The following is a 15,669-nucleotide window of genomic DNA, read 5'->3' as shown; positions in this document are numbered from 1 at the left end:
CCCAGCACTTGGGAAGCAGAGGCAAGCAGAGCTCCAGGTCTATGTATTATGTTCCAAAGTTTACAGAATGAGTATATACAGCCAAGGCTATAGGGAGACCTTTTTTTTTTTTTTTTTTTTTTTTTTTTACAAAGTCTCACTATATAATCAGGTCACTATATAGATCAGGATGGTCCTCCAACTTGTGCTCCTCCTGCCTCAGTACTGAGTATTGGGATTATAATCATGTACCATTTTATCTATCAGAGAATATTTTTTATAAAGCATGAAGAAGAACCTGGGTGATACTGACCAGCTGAAAGGTTTCCCAAATCAAATAAAACAAATCATGCCAAATCCAAATTACAACACTTTATTGCAGCATCGGCAAAGGTCAGATTTCTGAAGCTGGTGAAGATTAGGCAGCATTTCCATGTGAAATGTTACAACTTTACAAGTTTTGTTTCTTATTGAAATCTACATGCAGAAACTGAAACATGGTAAAAAGAAAGATGCAAAATAGAAAAAAAAGATGTAATCAAGTTGTAGCATACAGATGTGTTCTTTAACTAAATTACTATGCCTATTGAAAGCAAATGAAAAATACCTATCCTAATAAATTAACAGACTGTCAGAAACAGACTAAGAACCCTCATTTCTATTGGGGGGAGGGGAAGAAAACAAAATGAAACGAAAACAAAAGCAAAGTAAAAGCTCTACTTGTTTCCATATTTTGTTTAGACACAGAGGCTGTAAACCCATGAAGGTCAACAAAATACTCTGATCCACTTCTTGTTGTCCTTCGTTCTTCCATGACATGCTCACTGGCACGTTTTGTTTTCAAAGATACTTACAATGGGCTCAACTATATCCCCGTTCTTAGGCTGGTATCAGACTTTTCTAAACCATCTGAATTAATGCTTTGCATATTAACAGTCTTCACATTTTCTTTCACTATAATAGGCAATTTTACATCACTGACTCTGATGGATAAAACAGGTTTTTCCTTCCTCATCCCTTGTTCCTCTTGAAACAAACTCCTTAACAAAACCCTTCCTGGTGGCTTATCTGGCATTTGTTTATCTTTCATCATTTTGTTGTCCTGCATGTAAGTTTTTTACTAGAAGATTTTACTGCTTGCTCTATACTTTTCTACTGTAGTCCTGGAGCCCCCAAATGTATCTTCTTCCAACATGGGATGTTCAATTCAGAGACACTGTAACTTAAATCAAGTTTAAAACTCAAGTTCATTTCCCCCATACCATTCCCATCTCAACCGCGTCTTCTCTGGCTCAGTCATCTCATTGACGCTCTTCCTGGTGTAACTGCTCAGTAGTCAAGTGAACCTTCTCATTTCTTGACTGACATTCTCAAGAGAAGATTAACCCTCACGTGATTTCCATTACAAAAGGCCTTTCTGCCTTGTCTGGAAGCGTCGGCTTGTTCCGGTGTTGGCGGAGGCTGGTGTTTCTGCCTCATGGCCCCAGCCTGTCCCAGGTTTAGATTCGCAACTCTCTAGACCGACATGCTGAGATGTGTCCGCTGCTCTCATTCAATTGCTGGAGGACTCCACTATCCACAACATCAGATACAGGACCTAATGAAATGACACGTGCTGCTGGATCAACGTCTCCTAAAGGTACAAACAGGTTGACGTTAGGAACTTTACCACTGCAGGACAAAATTGGAGCAAGAAAGACTCAAGCACCAGCAATCACCATACATCGACTTCTCCTAGTAAATGCTTTTTGAAGATCACACAATGTCCTCCATAGATAACATATGGCTCCTATACCTTCTCTGCAGCGACTTTCTGTCTCCCACATTTTTGATATGGTCATATGTAACCCAACCTAGCCTTCTATTCACTATGTAGCTGAGGATAATCATGAACTTGTGGTTTTCTGTCTTCTGCTCCCAAGTTATAGTATAATTGTAAGGCACGTACCACCATATGTGGCACTCTACAACTAATTTCTAAGATGCTAAGAAATCAGTTTATGAGTGGTTGACTTGTGTATCACCTAAATGCATATGGAGAAGTCTAACCTATAAAACATCAGATTATAATCTTATTTGAAAAGCTGTTGACAGATGTGATCAGTTAAAATGTAGCCATGCTGCAATAGGGTGAGTTCCCGACATGAGGATGTTCTCATAAAATAAAGCATGGACACAGAGATGCACAGAAAGAACACTATGTGGACATAAAGACACAGACTAGAGTGACACATCTACAAGCCATGGACTGCCAGCAAGCTTCTGGAAGTTGAGAAGCCTGAATATGTTCTTTACAGCTCAGAGGAAATCAACCTTGCTGATTTCCTGGCCTCACATTTTCTGTCTCCAAAACTGAGACAACAAACTTCTGCTGTACTTCCTCATGACAGTTTGAATGAACTCCCACATTATGTTTTACAAACAGCAGGCTATAGTAGCAAGAAACCTTCAAGGAATAAAATACAAATATGGAGAAGTATATCCTGAGTTGTATCTACCCATGGGAAAAAACAAAAACAACAAACAAACAAACAAACAAAACAAAACAACAACCCCAGAACTGAACAAACTGAATGAGGGGGAAATCAATACAACCATCCCCTGAAAGAAATAATTCAAAGATGCAAAGGTCTCTCCTGAAATAAACACAAAGCAGCTATCTAAAATGGAGTAAGTTCAATGGATGAGAGAAGAAAATGTTAAACGTCTTTGTAAGACAGACTTCAGACTTTTAGTAGAGTATCACTTGACTAGCTTATAGGCAAAGAATTACCCTGAGTGATTGATGCTAAGAGCTGAAAAAAGTATTCCCAGTGCACACTTGGGCTGTTATTCTAGGAGGTACACTATTTCATAAGTAAGTTCCTACATGGAATGTGGTGGAACAACATAATTCGAGTCTCTGTACTGGAATTAGGAGAGTTGAAGGCCTTCCTGAGCTGCACATAGGGAGATTCTGTCTCGAAAAACAGAAACAATGGGTTAGGGGTTTAACTCAATGGGAGAACATATGCCTAGCTGGGATAATTATCCAGCAATGTTTGTGTGAGGAGGGTATACAATAAAAGCTTAAGTCAGCTGTCCTAGCTGCTTGAAAAGATGAGATGGGAGAACTAAGCTTGGGATTACTTAAATGAACCTAGACAATACAGCAACACCATTTCATTATGAAAACAAGGGTAGGCAAGATGCATTTCAGTAAATAACTGATGTGCATCTGTAAAGTTTGAGGAGCACTGGAATACACTTTCTTTTTTTTCCCCCCCAAGACAAGGTAGATCTTCTCTGTCCTGGAACTTATGTAGCCCAGGCTGGCCTCAAATTCACAGAGATCTACCTACCTCGTGCTGGAATTAATGGTGAGCACCACCACTGCCCAGCACGCCTATATCTTTAAAGCATTCATTATACTTTCTTTACAAAGGGCCTTTAAGAAGATTTTATGTGAATGCTTTACCCGTGTGTGCCTGATATTGTGGAGATTAGAGGAAGGCGTCAGATCCCCTGAAACAGCGTTACAGATGGTTGTAAATTGCCACAACCAAACTCAAGTCCATGGAGAGAGCATTAAGTACTCTTAACTACTCGGCAAAGTACTATGCTGCCATATACCACCTCTACCCGCCCCTTGAGAGACAGGGTCTTATATATCCCTGGCTGGTCTGGAACTTGCTATGATCAAGCAAGCCTTGTACTCACAGAAATAACACCTGTTTCTGCCCCATCAAGTATTAGGATAAGCATATGCCACCATGATAGGCTCAAAGAGCCATTCTTAAAGATGATGGATGTGTTGGCTAGTTTTATGTCAACTTGACATATAAACTAGCGTTATCTGAAAGGACAGAACCTTAACTGAGAAAATGCCTCATTAAAATGGAGTTGTAAGGTATTTTCTTAATGATTGATGGGGGAGGGCCCAGCTCATTGTGGGAGCTGTAATCCCTGGGTTCTATAAGAAAGCTGGCTGAGCAAGCTATGAGAAACAAGTCTGTAAACAGCACCTTTCCATGGCTTCTGCATCAGCTCCTGCCTCCAGGATTCTATCCTGCTTGAGTTCCTGCCCTCACTTCCTTTTGTAATGAACAGCAATATGGAAGTGTAAGCCTAATAAACCCTTTTCCTCCCCAACTTGCTTTTGGTCATGGTGTTTCATTGCAACGACAGAAACCCTAACTAAAACATATTTGTACCAGCGTAGTGGGGTATTGCTGTGACAGACCTGACAGTGGTCTGGCAGGCTTGTGGAAGGACTTTAGAACTCTGGGCTAGAGATGCCTCTGAGTGCTGAGAGCTACGTGGGATGGACTGTGTGAGCTTGGAAGAATGCTGAGATCAGTGCAGAGGATGGAGGCCTGGCTTCTGAAATATCAGAGGGATATTTAAAGACTCAATCAGGGCTATTTGCTTTAAGAGTCTGTGGTTCTGCTTAGGTTGAGCTGGGATTAACAAGGCAGCAGAACTGCTGAAGTGAAATCTTTGCTTTGCTTTGCTGGGACACTCCATGCTGGTCAGCTGGAGCTGAGAAGTTAACAGTGATTAAGAAGTTAATCAGCTTTGCTAAGGTGAAATCTTCTGGGAAGCGTTTCCGCAGAGTCAGCACACAGAAGCTGTGTTCCAGAGGTGGCCAAGGTGGTACCTTGAGCTGGCAGTAGACTTGGTAGAGTTAAAAGTCACCCAGGTGGTACTGGTTTTGATGGCATGAAGGGAGAGCAGCTGAGGCTTGGCACTGTGAGAAGTCAGAAGAGGCCATTAGTGAAGGTACAGACACAGTAGTAGTTGAAGACCCAGGAATAAAGGGGTCATAAGGAGAAGCTGAGGCTTGGCACCATGAACAGAGCTTATGAGGTTATTGGTGAAAGCGCAGCCCAGTTGAAACAGAGGATCCCAGCAATTTGGAGAAGATAGTACCATGCAACAAACACCAAGGACTGCAGCAGTAGTAAAGTCAGCCAGAGCCAAGGACAAGCGTGTGTGCTGCAGAGGGCAGAGCATAAGAAGTGGCCCAAGTCCTTTGGAGGAGCCAGATCATGAGTGGATCCCAGACATTGAATGTTGTTTTGCTCACACAGTTGGAGTTTGGTTTTGCTTTGGTTTGATTGTGACTGTGCCCTGGTTCTTCCCTCTTGAAATAAGAAAGTATTTAATTTTGATTTTTACAGGAGCCCACAGCTGAAAGACTGAACTTTTAAGAGATTTTGGAGTTTCAGAGATTGGCTATTTTAAAGAAACCGAAATTTTAATGCTTTTGGATTTGTAAAGATTGTGGGACTTTTAAAGTTATTTATGTTTTTAATGTAAGATATTGGGGATAAACAAGAAAGTAAGGGCTGTGGCTTTTTGTCAAGTTTGTGTGTCAAGTCAATCAGTTGTACTGGCTGGTTTTGTGTATCAACTTGACACAAGCTAGAGATCCTGCTGTAAGGTATTTTCTCAATTAGTCATTGATGAAGGAAGATCCAGCCTATGGTGGGTAATGCCATCCCTGGGCTGGTGGTACTGGGGTCGATAAGCAGGCTGAGCGAGCCATAGGAAGTAAGCAGTACCCTACCATGACCTCTGCATCAGCCCCTGCATCCAGGATCCTATCCTGTTTAAATTCTGTCCTGACTTCCTTTGGTGATGAACAGAAGTGTGAGTTGAATAAACCCTTTCCTCCCCAACTTGCTTTTTGGTCATGGTGTTTTTTTCACAGCAATAGAAACTCCAACCCTAATGGATAAATTAGGGTTTTCTTATTCTTTTTTTTTTAAGTTTTGATTTCAGATAAAACAGGCCAAAGAAGTTAGCTGAAGAGCTATGACTCTCACAAAGAAAGGATACAGGAATGAGCTTGGAGGAGACTTGGAAAAGAAAATTAAATGATTAAACACAGACTGTAAAGAAGTCCTTTTCTCAGTTGGACAGTGGTGGCACACACCTTTAATCCCAGAACTTGGGAGGCAGAGGCAAGCAGATCTCAGTGAGTTTGAGGCCAGCCTGGTCTACAAAGGACCAGGTTAAGGATAGGTAGGACTATTACACAGAGAAAAACCAAACCAAAACAAAAAAAGTCCCTTTGTCTTTTCAACTAATTGAGTTTTTGTTAGATGCCACTTCTGTAAGTGCCATGTAGGAGATACAAGGAAAGATAAAACACAATCCTTACCTCTACAGTAATCCCCTGGGGGAATGGAGACAAGCTAACAGGTAATTAAGTAGAAACTGCTCTGTAGAGCAGAGTCATGGCAGCATATCTTTATTTACTTAGGAAAGTCCTAAGAATACCAAGGCAGGCCTTAAAAGAGGAACAGAGTTACCCCAGGTTGCAGAGAAGCAGGATATGGAGGGGGAGATACAGAGAGGGCAGAGAAAGGTCAAAGAGGGAAGCAGGGGAAGAGAGATGGGAAGGGGGGAAAATACCAAGAGGCCGGCTTGGCTGAGAATATGAGAAAGAACAACAAGAAAAGTTAACAAAGCTGTGTAACTCAGAGTCTATACTATAAGCTCAGCACAAGGGACCACTGAGGGGCTTTAGATAGAAGGACTCACAAAGTCACATGGCAGACTGCATCTCAGAATACTAGTTATAGCAAAGAAAATGACACAGAAGGGTCAAAAAAGATCACAAAGTTGATGAGGGGCTACAACAGCAATCTACACTTGATCTTAGTCCAGGTCAGCCAGAGCTACATAGTAAGACCCTATCTCAAAATAAATAAATAAATGAATGAATAATAAATAAAACTTAAAAAAAATAAAAGGGGTGGGGAGCTGGGGAGATGGCTCAGCAGTTTGCAGCACTTGTTGCTTTTGCAGAGAACTCAAATTTGATTCCCAGAACCCACATGGTGACTCATAACCATCCCAAACTCCAGGACCAAGGAATCCAGTGTATTTTCTGACCTCCTCAGGCATCAGGGACGTATGTGGTATACAAACGTACATGTAGGCAAAACACTCAAAAAGTAAAAAATTCTACAAAACAAACAAACAAAACAGAGCCTACACTGTGAGGGTGACTAAGGCAATAGCCAAGACCCAGGAAGGGTTCCAAGTGAAGCTTCAGTGAAATGAGAATGGTAAGTCATAGCCTTACCTTGAGGAAAGGAAAAACAAACAAGGCAACCTCTTTCAATGGGAAATTCAAAGGGAAATGGGAGAATGTTAACAAAGAATTCTGGTTTGGATTTTTGAGACAGGGTTTCTCTAGCTTTGGAGACTATCCTGGAACTAGCTCTGTAGACAAGGCAGCCTTAAACTCACAGAGATCTGCCTGCCTCAGATTCTCCAGTGCTGGGACTAAAGGTGTGGACCACTTCTACTCAGCAATGAAGAATTTTGGAAAGACAACTATGTAACACCATCAACAAACATATAAACGGGGCTGGAGAGATGGCTCAGTGGTTAAGAGCACTGACAGCTCTTCTAGAGGATTGAGGTTCAATTCCCAGCACCCACATGGCAGCTCACAACTATCTGTAACTCCAGTTCCAGGGGATCTGACACTCTCACACAGACATACATGTAGGATAAACAGAAAATGCACATGAAATTTAAAAAAAAGGCACATATGTTTTTACATATGCATTTATATATTTACATATCTATTCCCCATATTTTATGCTTCCTACTTCCTAGGAAATACTTTGTATTTCAATAATTCTTTTTTTTTTTAATGACTAAGACGAGTATTGTGGTGCACGCTTTTAATCCCAGCACTTGGGAGACAAAAGCGGACATGTCTGTGTTTAAGGTAAGCAAAGTCACAATGAGCTCTAGGGCATCAAGGGCTACACAGAGACACCCTATCTTGAACAAACCCCCATCATAAAAAACAAAACAAAAACAAAAAAACAAAAAAAAAAACACAAACAAACCCCAAAACAAAAACAACTAGTGCAGAATTAACTTTCAAGTACTCGTAAATTCATTTTTCTATTAGACTCTAGCCTTGAGGGTATGGACACTGTTTCTTCTACTTTTTGGCAACCCAACATATAAGAATGATAAAAAAAAGACATTATTTTAGTTGAGAAAGTCTTGAATATTGACAAGAACACCCGAGATGTTAACCTACCAAATAGAAATGCCACTATATTAAATGTCAAAACATTCTAACAGTTCTGGTTTCTGATAATTTTATGAGAGCAACAGATATCAATACTACAGCATACACTTTAAAGAAAGAGAACAGGCAGGAAACTAATATTTTTCATTGTCTCTAACTTTTTTTTGCTTCTTTATTGTTTTTTTTTTGAGCTATACATTTTTTCCCCACTCCCCTCTCTTTCTCCCCTCTGCCCTTCTACTCTCTCCAGCAACCCCCATGCTCCCGATTTACTCAGGAGATCTTGTCTTTTTCTCCTTCCTATGTAGAGACATGTATGCCTCTCTTAGGGTCTTGTTGTCTAGGTTCTCTGGGGTTGTGGACTATAGGCTGGTTTTTCTTTGCTTTAAATCTAAAAGTCACTTACGAGTGAGTACATATTATATTTGTCTTTCTGTGTCTGGGTTACCTCACTCAATGTTTTTTTTTCTAGATCCATCCGTTTGCCTGCAAATTTCAAGATATTAACACAAAAAAATCAGTAGCCCTCCTTTATACAGACGATAAACAGGCTGAGAAAAAAATCAGAAAAACATCACCCTTAACAACAACCACAAATAACATAAAATATCTTAGGATAACTCTAACTAAAGAAGTGAAAGACCTGTATGACAAGAACTTTAAATCTTTGAAGAAAGAAACTGATAAAGACACCAGAAAATGGAAAGATCTCCCTTGCTCTTGGGTAGGTAGAATTAGCATAGTAAAAATGGCAATCTTACCAAAAGCAATCTACAGATTCAATGCAATGCCCAGCAAAATTCTTCACAGACCTTGAAAGAACAATATTCAACTTCATGTGGAAAAACAAAAAACCCAAGATAGCCAAAACCATCCTGTACAATAAAGGAACTTCTGGAGGCATCACAATCGCTTAAAACTCTTAAAACTATTTTGTATGTTTAGCAGTGATGTAACAGGCTAATCCCAAACTCAGTTTTTCACAAAAACATTAACAGGAACCCTTGTGAGGAGGAATCAAGTGAAGGCTGTTTACCTCCCACCAGTCTTAAAGATTAGATCTGCATTAGGTGCTCCCTTTGGATGTTGGTAACGAGGCCGCCGCTCACGATTGGTGTTTGCTGGAGCTGGGCGTTGTGCAAGAGACTGCAACATTTCTGTGATTAGGAGTAAAGAGAAAAATGCAGTTAACTCTTGTAAATAAATGTTTCTACAAATGCACAAAAAACCATAGAGATCAAGTTCATTGGTGTTTATATGTAGGCAGCAACTTTCAAAAAACGTATAGGTTAATGATTATGAAGTACTGAAAGCATGCAAAGGTAAGGAAGTAACAACCCTGACAGCTAGGATAACAACAGGTGTTTTTTTTTCTCAGGCACTGTCCATCTTGTTTTTCAACACGTCTCTCACTGGGACTTGGGCCTTGACTATTACTTGAGGTTGGCTGGCTGGCAAGCCCCAGATATCTGCCTCTCCAACACTGGGGTTACAAACATTAATCACCACACCTGTTTTTTTTGTTTGTTTTTGTTTTTGTTTTTAATGCTGGGAATTCCAACTCAAGTACTCATGCTTGCACAGTAAACACTATTTTTTTTTTAAAGACTTATTTACAGACAGGTGGTGGTGGTGTACGCCTTTAATCATAGCACTTGGGAGGCAGAGGCAAGAGGCAAAGGGGCTTGAGGATCTCTGTGAGTTTGAGTGCATCACCACTGCCCAGCTGAGATAGTCTTACTATGTAGCCCAGGCTGTCTTTAAATGTATGGTGACCCTCCTGCCTCAGTCTCCAGAGTGATGGCACTGGAAGTCTATGGGCTATAAATTATTTTATACCTTGATAATCTTCTTGCTCTTGTCGTTCATTGATATCTAATGTGAGCTTTTTCATTCTCATCCTCTCCTCTTGTTCTGCTTGTTGCTGGTTCCAGTGATTTGCAGCAAGTTGGGACGACATGGGCACATTAAGAATTTTAAACTGGAGGAAAAATAACATTGGAATCACAAATAGCCTGATAAAATAGTTAAGAATTAAATATATTAGTTTAAAAAACAATACTGTCAGGCTGAACAGTGGTAGCGCACGCCTTTAAATCTCAGAACTTGGGAGGCAGCAGTAGGTAGATCTCTGCGAGTTTGGGGCTAGCCTGATCTACAAAGTTATTTCTAGGACAGCCAAAACTACACAAAGGAATCCTGCTCAAAAAAACCAAAAACCAAACCAAAACAACCCAATCTATCCTTCACTATAAATCAGATTTTTCCAAGAGATACCTGGAGTAGAAGGCCACTAAGTTTGACTGAATTCATAAATAGCAGTTCTTTGGAAGCATACACCTAGAGACAGAACAACTTTTCATCCTGCAGACCCCTCATATGTGAACAACGTTCAAAAGACTTTTATTGATCAAAATGCAAATCTACCCATCTTCAGCATTCTGAGCACTTCTTTGTTTCGAGGATGAGAATGAAGCATCTCATCCTGAGATACTGTTCCCTTTCTTGGAATGCTTGTTCTAAGCAAGATGTTTCTAGCTTAGGAATGCATATGGCAGACAAACTTAGATAAAAATCTATAAAATTATGGCTCATGGCTCCCTGGGAAATTTTTAAAGTAAACTATGCTAACTAGCAAGCATAAGACATTTAGGTGTCTCATAACCTAAATTCTCTGTTGCATGCACTATCTATCATAAGAGACCTCACCAATAACTCCAGATCAAAGGTGCGATCACTTACTGACCTTCTGGAGCATGTGTCAGTAGGAGCAACAGTGGGGTACTAAAGGTGTTGTTTTAAGCTGAATCGTAATATGGCTGTATCTTAAAACTATATGTATATATATATATATATATATATATATATATATATATATATAGTCTCAGGTTACAGTAAATTCTAATTATCCTCGTCAAAACATGGAACAAATTATAATTCTTTATGGGTACTGGTTACAAAACAATTGTTTGTCTTTCAGTATTAAGTTAAATATACTTTGTATTTTTTTATTGATATTTATTGAGCTCTACATTTTTCTCTGCTCCCCCAAGGTCCCCATGCTCTCAATTTACTCAGGAGATCTTGTCTTTTTATACTTTCTACTTCCCATGTAGATTAGATCTATGGAAGTCTCTCTTAGTGTCCTCATTGTTGTCTAAGTTCTCTGGGATTGTGGTTTGTAGGCTGGCTTGCTTTGTTTTATGTTTAAAAACCACCTATGAATGAGTACATGTGATAATTGTCTTTCTGTGTCTGGATTACCTCACTCAAAATAATGTTTTCTAGCTCTATCCATTTGCCTGCAAAATTCAAACTGTCGTTATTTTTTCTGCTATGTAGTACTCCGTTGTGTAAATGTACCACATTTTTCTTATCCACTCTTCGGTTGAGGGGCATTTAGGTTGCTTCCAGGTTCTGGCTATGACAAATAAAGCTGCTATGAACATAGTTGAGCACATGTCCTTGTGGCATGATTGAGCATCCTTTGGATATATACCCAAAAGTGGTATTGCTGGGTCTTGAGGAAGGCTGTTTTCTAATTTTCTGAGAAACAGAATCGCCACACTGACATCCAAAGGGGTTGTACCAGCTGGCATTCCCACAAGAAATGCAGGAGTGTTCCCTTCACTACACAACCTCTCCAGTATAAGTTCTCACCAGTGTTTTTGATCTTGGCCATTCTCACAGGTGTAAGATGGAATCTCAGAGTTGTTTTGATTTGCATTTCTCTGATGACTAAAGTTGTTGAACATTACCTTAAGTGTCTTTCAGCCATTTTATATTCCTCTGTTGAGAGTTCTCTGTTTAGGTCTTTACTCCATTTTTTTTTTTATTGGATTATGTGGTCTTTTGGTGTCCAATTTCTCAAGTTCTTTGTATATTTTGGATAACAGACCTCTGTCTGATGTAGGGTTAGTGAAGATCTTTAGGCTGTCATTTTGTCTTGTTGACTGTGTCCTTTGCTTTACATAAGCTTTTCAGTTTCAGGAGGTCCCATTTACTGTTTCTCTCAGTGTCTGTGCTGCTGGGGTTATATTTAGGAAGTGGTCTCCTTAGCCAGTGCATTCAAGTGTTTATTTCCCACTTTCTCTTCTATAAGGTTCAGTGTGGCTGGCTTTATGTTGAAGTCTTTGATCCATTTGGACTTGAGTTTTGTGCATGATGATAGATATGGGTCTATTTTCATTCTTCTACATGTTGATATCCAGTTATGCCAGCACCACTTGTTAAATATGCATTCTTTTTTCCATCTGATATTTTTTGCTTCTTTGTCAAAAATCAGGTGTTTGAAGGTCTGTGGATTGATATCCGGGTCTTCTTTTTGGTTCCATTGGTCCTCCTGTTTGTTCTTATGTCAATACCAGGCTGTTTTCAGTACTAAGCTCTGTAGTAGAGTTTGAAGTCAGGGATTGTGATGCCTCCAGAAGTTCTTTGATTGTATAGGACTGTTTTGGCTACCCTGGGTTTTTTGCTTTTTCTATATGAAGTTGAATACCGTTCTTTTGAGGTCTTTGAAGAATTTTGCTAGGATTTTGATGGGCATTGTGTTGAATCTGTTACTTTGCATTTTTTAAAAAAAATCATTTTATTTGCATATTTGCTTGAGTGAGGGAGAAAAGAGTGCTGGATTCCTCAGAACTGAGTTACGTGTGTCTGTAGGATTCTGGTTTGTTATATGGGTGCTTGGAACCAAACTCTGGTCCTCATGATTGTACTGCAAACACCAAAAGGTTGAGCTATCTCTCTAACCCCAACTTTTTTTTTCCTTCTTCAAGACAGGACTTCTCTGTGTAGCCCTAAGTGTCTTAGAACTCTGTAGACCAGGCTGGCTTGGAACTCAAGAGACCCACCTGCCTCTGCTTCTTTAGAGCTGAGATTGAAGGTGTGTGCTACCACTGCCTGATTTACTTTGTATTTTTAAAAACAAAATATGCTAAATTATATAACAGAGCTATTATGCTAAAACATTTTTAATGATCAAATCAATAAATACGTAAATGTAGACATTAATTGTTGACACTTTTACCAACTCACTTCACTGATATATTTTTTTCTGCAGATGACTACCACAGTAAGGCTTTTCTAAACAGAAATCCTGTCACAAAGAGATCTTTCACTGGAGTGAAGAATTAAACATTCCTATACAATAACAGATTTCACACTTATAGAAAAGCCAACACCCAAATGGTAAATAAAAAAAAAAACACACAGAACAAAATACACTTATTCAGACTACAAAATACTATAATGCTTCTTCCAATAAACTGGCCTCCAAATTAATGACCCTGTCTCAGCCTCTGAGAATTACAGGTGTGTGTCACCATGCCTGGCCTTGAGGTACATTTCGGTGTACTGTCAAAGCCTACAAGTTGTATATGGACTAAACAGCATGTGCATGCTGATGAGTGGATTTTTACGTGTACCTGAATACAATAAAGAGGAAAACTATTGTTGTATTTTCTTCAGAAAAGATATTACTAAGCTTATTTTTAGTTAACAAAATTCAGGACCCAAGGTACATGCCAAGACATGAGTAGTTATGCAGTAATGGGAACCAAGAAATACCTAATTATAGTAGCTAAACACTACTCTTTGCCCCCACTCCACACATGTAAAGGTTTTATGCACTGTATTATGCCTTAAAATGTTAGAATTAAATGACCTTTTCAGACTTACTTTTTTTGTGCCAAGAAAAGCCATTGGCATGGGTAGGGAGTACAGAGGAAGAAAGAGAGAAAGATAAAGGAGACCTAAAATGGGATGACTAAGTTTTTTTTAAAAAAAAAAAAAAGTCTAGCTCAAAAAACTAGGTAGGCCTAGGGAAAAAGTTCAGTACTTGGGATTTGAGAACCCTAGTTACAGTGGTAAAATACCAACACCAGGTAATTGAGAAGCAGTTTTGGCAAAGATCAGGGAATAACACCTAATTTAGGATTCTTACCAAAACCAGCTCTCACTTTCCTCTTTAGACTGAGTGAGCATAAAGCACAGCCCTGGTCTAGAGAGGGGTGAGCCTCATGAAAGCACAATGAGATCTGGGTAGGGCTGTGTGTGTGTGCATGCACAGAGAAGGTGGGGGTGATGAAGGAAGCTAGTGTCTGATTTTGACATGTTAACTTTAACATTAGGCATGATGGAAAGTCCTTGCTGGCCCTATTATTTTGATATTATCAAGACTTCTTTACTTACCAGCCAGCAAAAGAATGGTATAAAGCAGGACTTCTATAATCCCTTATCTAAATAAGAAATTATGGACAAGAACAGAGACACTCATTTCCAAATTAAAAAAAAAATGCAGAGGGGAATTTTATCGAGTCATATATCCCAAACATCAAACAGACTGGAAGCGGCAGTGTGGAGGGTGGGTAAGCATAGCTGGCAAGGCTCTGCCTCTGTGCCCCCCTGCCTTGGGGCTAGGGTGCTGGTGATGGTCTTAATTTCTCATTTTTTTTTCTTACTGGAAAAAAGAAGGAAGGATATCAGGTCTTAACAAAGTTAAGTGAAGATTCTTTTCCAAGGGGTAAGCCCTCAGCCCTCGCATCTGCTTAGTAGCTTGATAGTTAAGAATAGAGACTGCCCGATCTTACCTACTCCCAAGGTTTGAGTACTTGTACCCACTCTAGTTCCTTAGGAAGGTGCAGGGGATGACGGATATTGCAGTGTGGTAGAGCTTTTAGGTTCTGGAACAAGGCTGAAGGCAAGTAAGTGGCAGCCCACTTTGAGCACCAGGTCCAAGAAGGGGCTAGAGTTCCATGCTAAGGTCTTAGCAGGTGTGTGCAGGGAGTCAGTGTCTTTGCCTAGGTTGCCATCTGCTGGCACTGGTGAGTAAGGATAGTGCTGCAGAGCTTTTTCTGTCCCCAAGAAGCCAATTCAGGGCTGGAGTTAGGCTTGGAGGACCTAGGGAATTATGGAAGGTGTTCCTCTGTTCTTGAAGTGACAGGACTGGGTCTCAGCTACTGGATCCAGAAGGATCTAAGTTTGAAAGGATAGCAGGGAGGCAAGCTGGGCCCAAGGCTGTGGAGGAGAAATGAACAGAGAAGCAGACATCCAAGACCAAATGGTGGCATTCACATTCTCTAATCTTTCAGAGATTCCTGCTTACCATTATCCTCTTCTTAGGTTCCCTAGCCTCCATCTCCAGAAAGACCTTTGATTGTTTTTATAGTTAGATTTAGTTTTTCAGTTTGTCTCTGTGTGTGCGATAGATAGATATAGATACAGTGTGTATGTCAGAGGACAATTTCTGGCAGTCACCTTTCTCTTCCCAGGTGGGTTCTGGGGTTGAACTCAGCCTGTCACCTGCACCCACTGAACCATCTCACTATGCTGGCATCATTACTTTGAATACAGACTCTTCTTTCCATCACAATCACTGAAAGTCTCCATGTCTCTAGCCCTGCCACTGTCTCTTTTCATCTCGTGCTATTTCCCTCACACTATTTCAAGCTGACAGTGACTTTCTTGACTTTATGGTTCCCTAAACCAGAATGAAGCTCTAAGAGAGAAAGAATATGCTTAACTTATGGTCTAAACAAAGGGCTTAGCATGAAACAAACATGCCAAATGGCTATGTGAATAACACGAAAACCAAGTATTACACTTATCTACCTGTGGAAGCTACCTTATTTCATAAAATC

The 15,669-nt window shown here is 40.0% G+C and overlaps 1 protein-coding gene across 3 annotated transcripts in view; it reads right to left on the bottom strand.

Moving 5' to 3' along the window:
* Positions 1-336: 336 nt before the first annotated feature.
* Positions 337-15,669, bottom strand: part of Upf2 (UPF2 regulator of nonsense mediated mRNA decay) — a 107,271-nt gene continuing 91,938 nt past the window's right edge. For all 3 annotated transcript variants that reach the window (XM_085699094.2, XM_087896389.1, XM_085699095.2), the window contains exons 20-22: positions 9,869-10,010; positions 9,066-9,186; positions 337-1,612 (exon numbers count right to left, since the gene is read on the bottom strand). In XM_085699094.2, coding sequence (XP_085555220.1) covers positions 1,603-1,612; positions 9,066-9,186; positions 9,869-10,010 — 273 coding nt within the window. In that variant the 3' untranslated portion in view covers positions 337-1,602. The remainder of the gene's footprint in view (positions 1,613-9,065; positions 9,187-9,868; positions 10,011-15,669) is intronic.

This window comes from Myodes glareolus, chromosome 14, assembly GCF_982192425.1.
Source record: "Myodes glareolus chromosome 14, mMyoGla1.1, whole genome shotgun sequence".
In the NCBI taxonomy this organism is placed as follows: Eukaryota; Metazoa; Chordata; class Mammalia; order Rodentia; family Cricetidae; genus Myodes; species Myodes glareolus.
The sequence above is the reverse complement of the archived record's forward strand: the minus strand, read 5'-3'. Positions and strand labels throughout refer to the sequence as shown.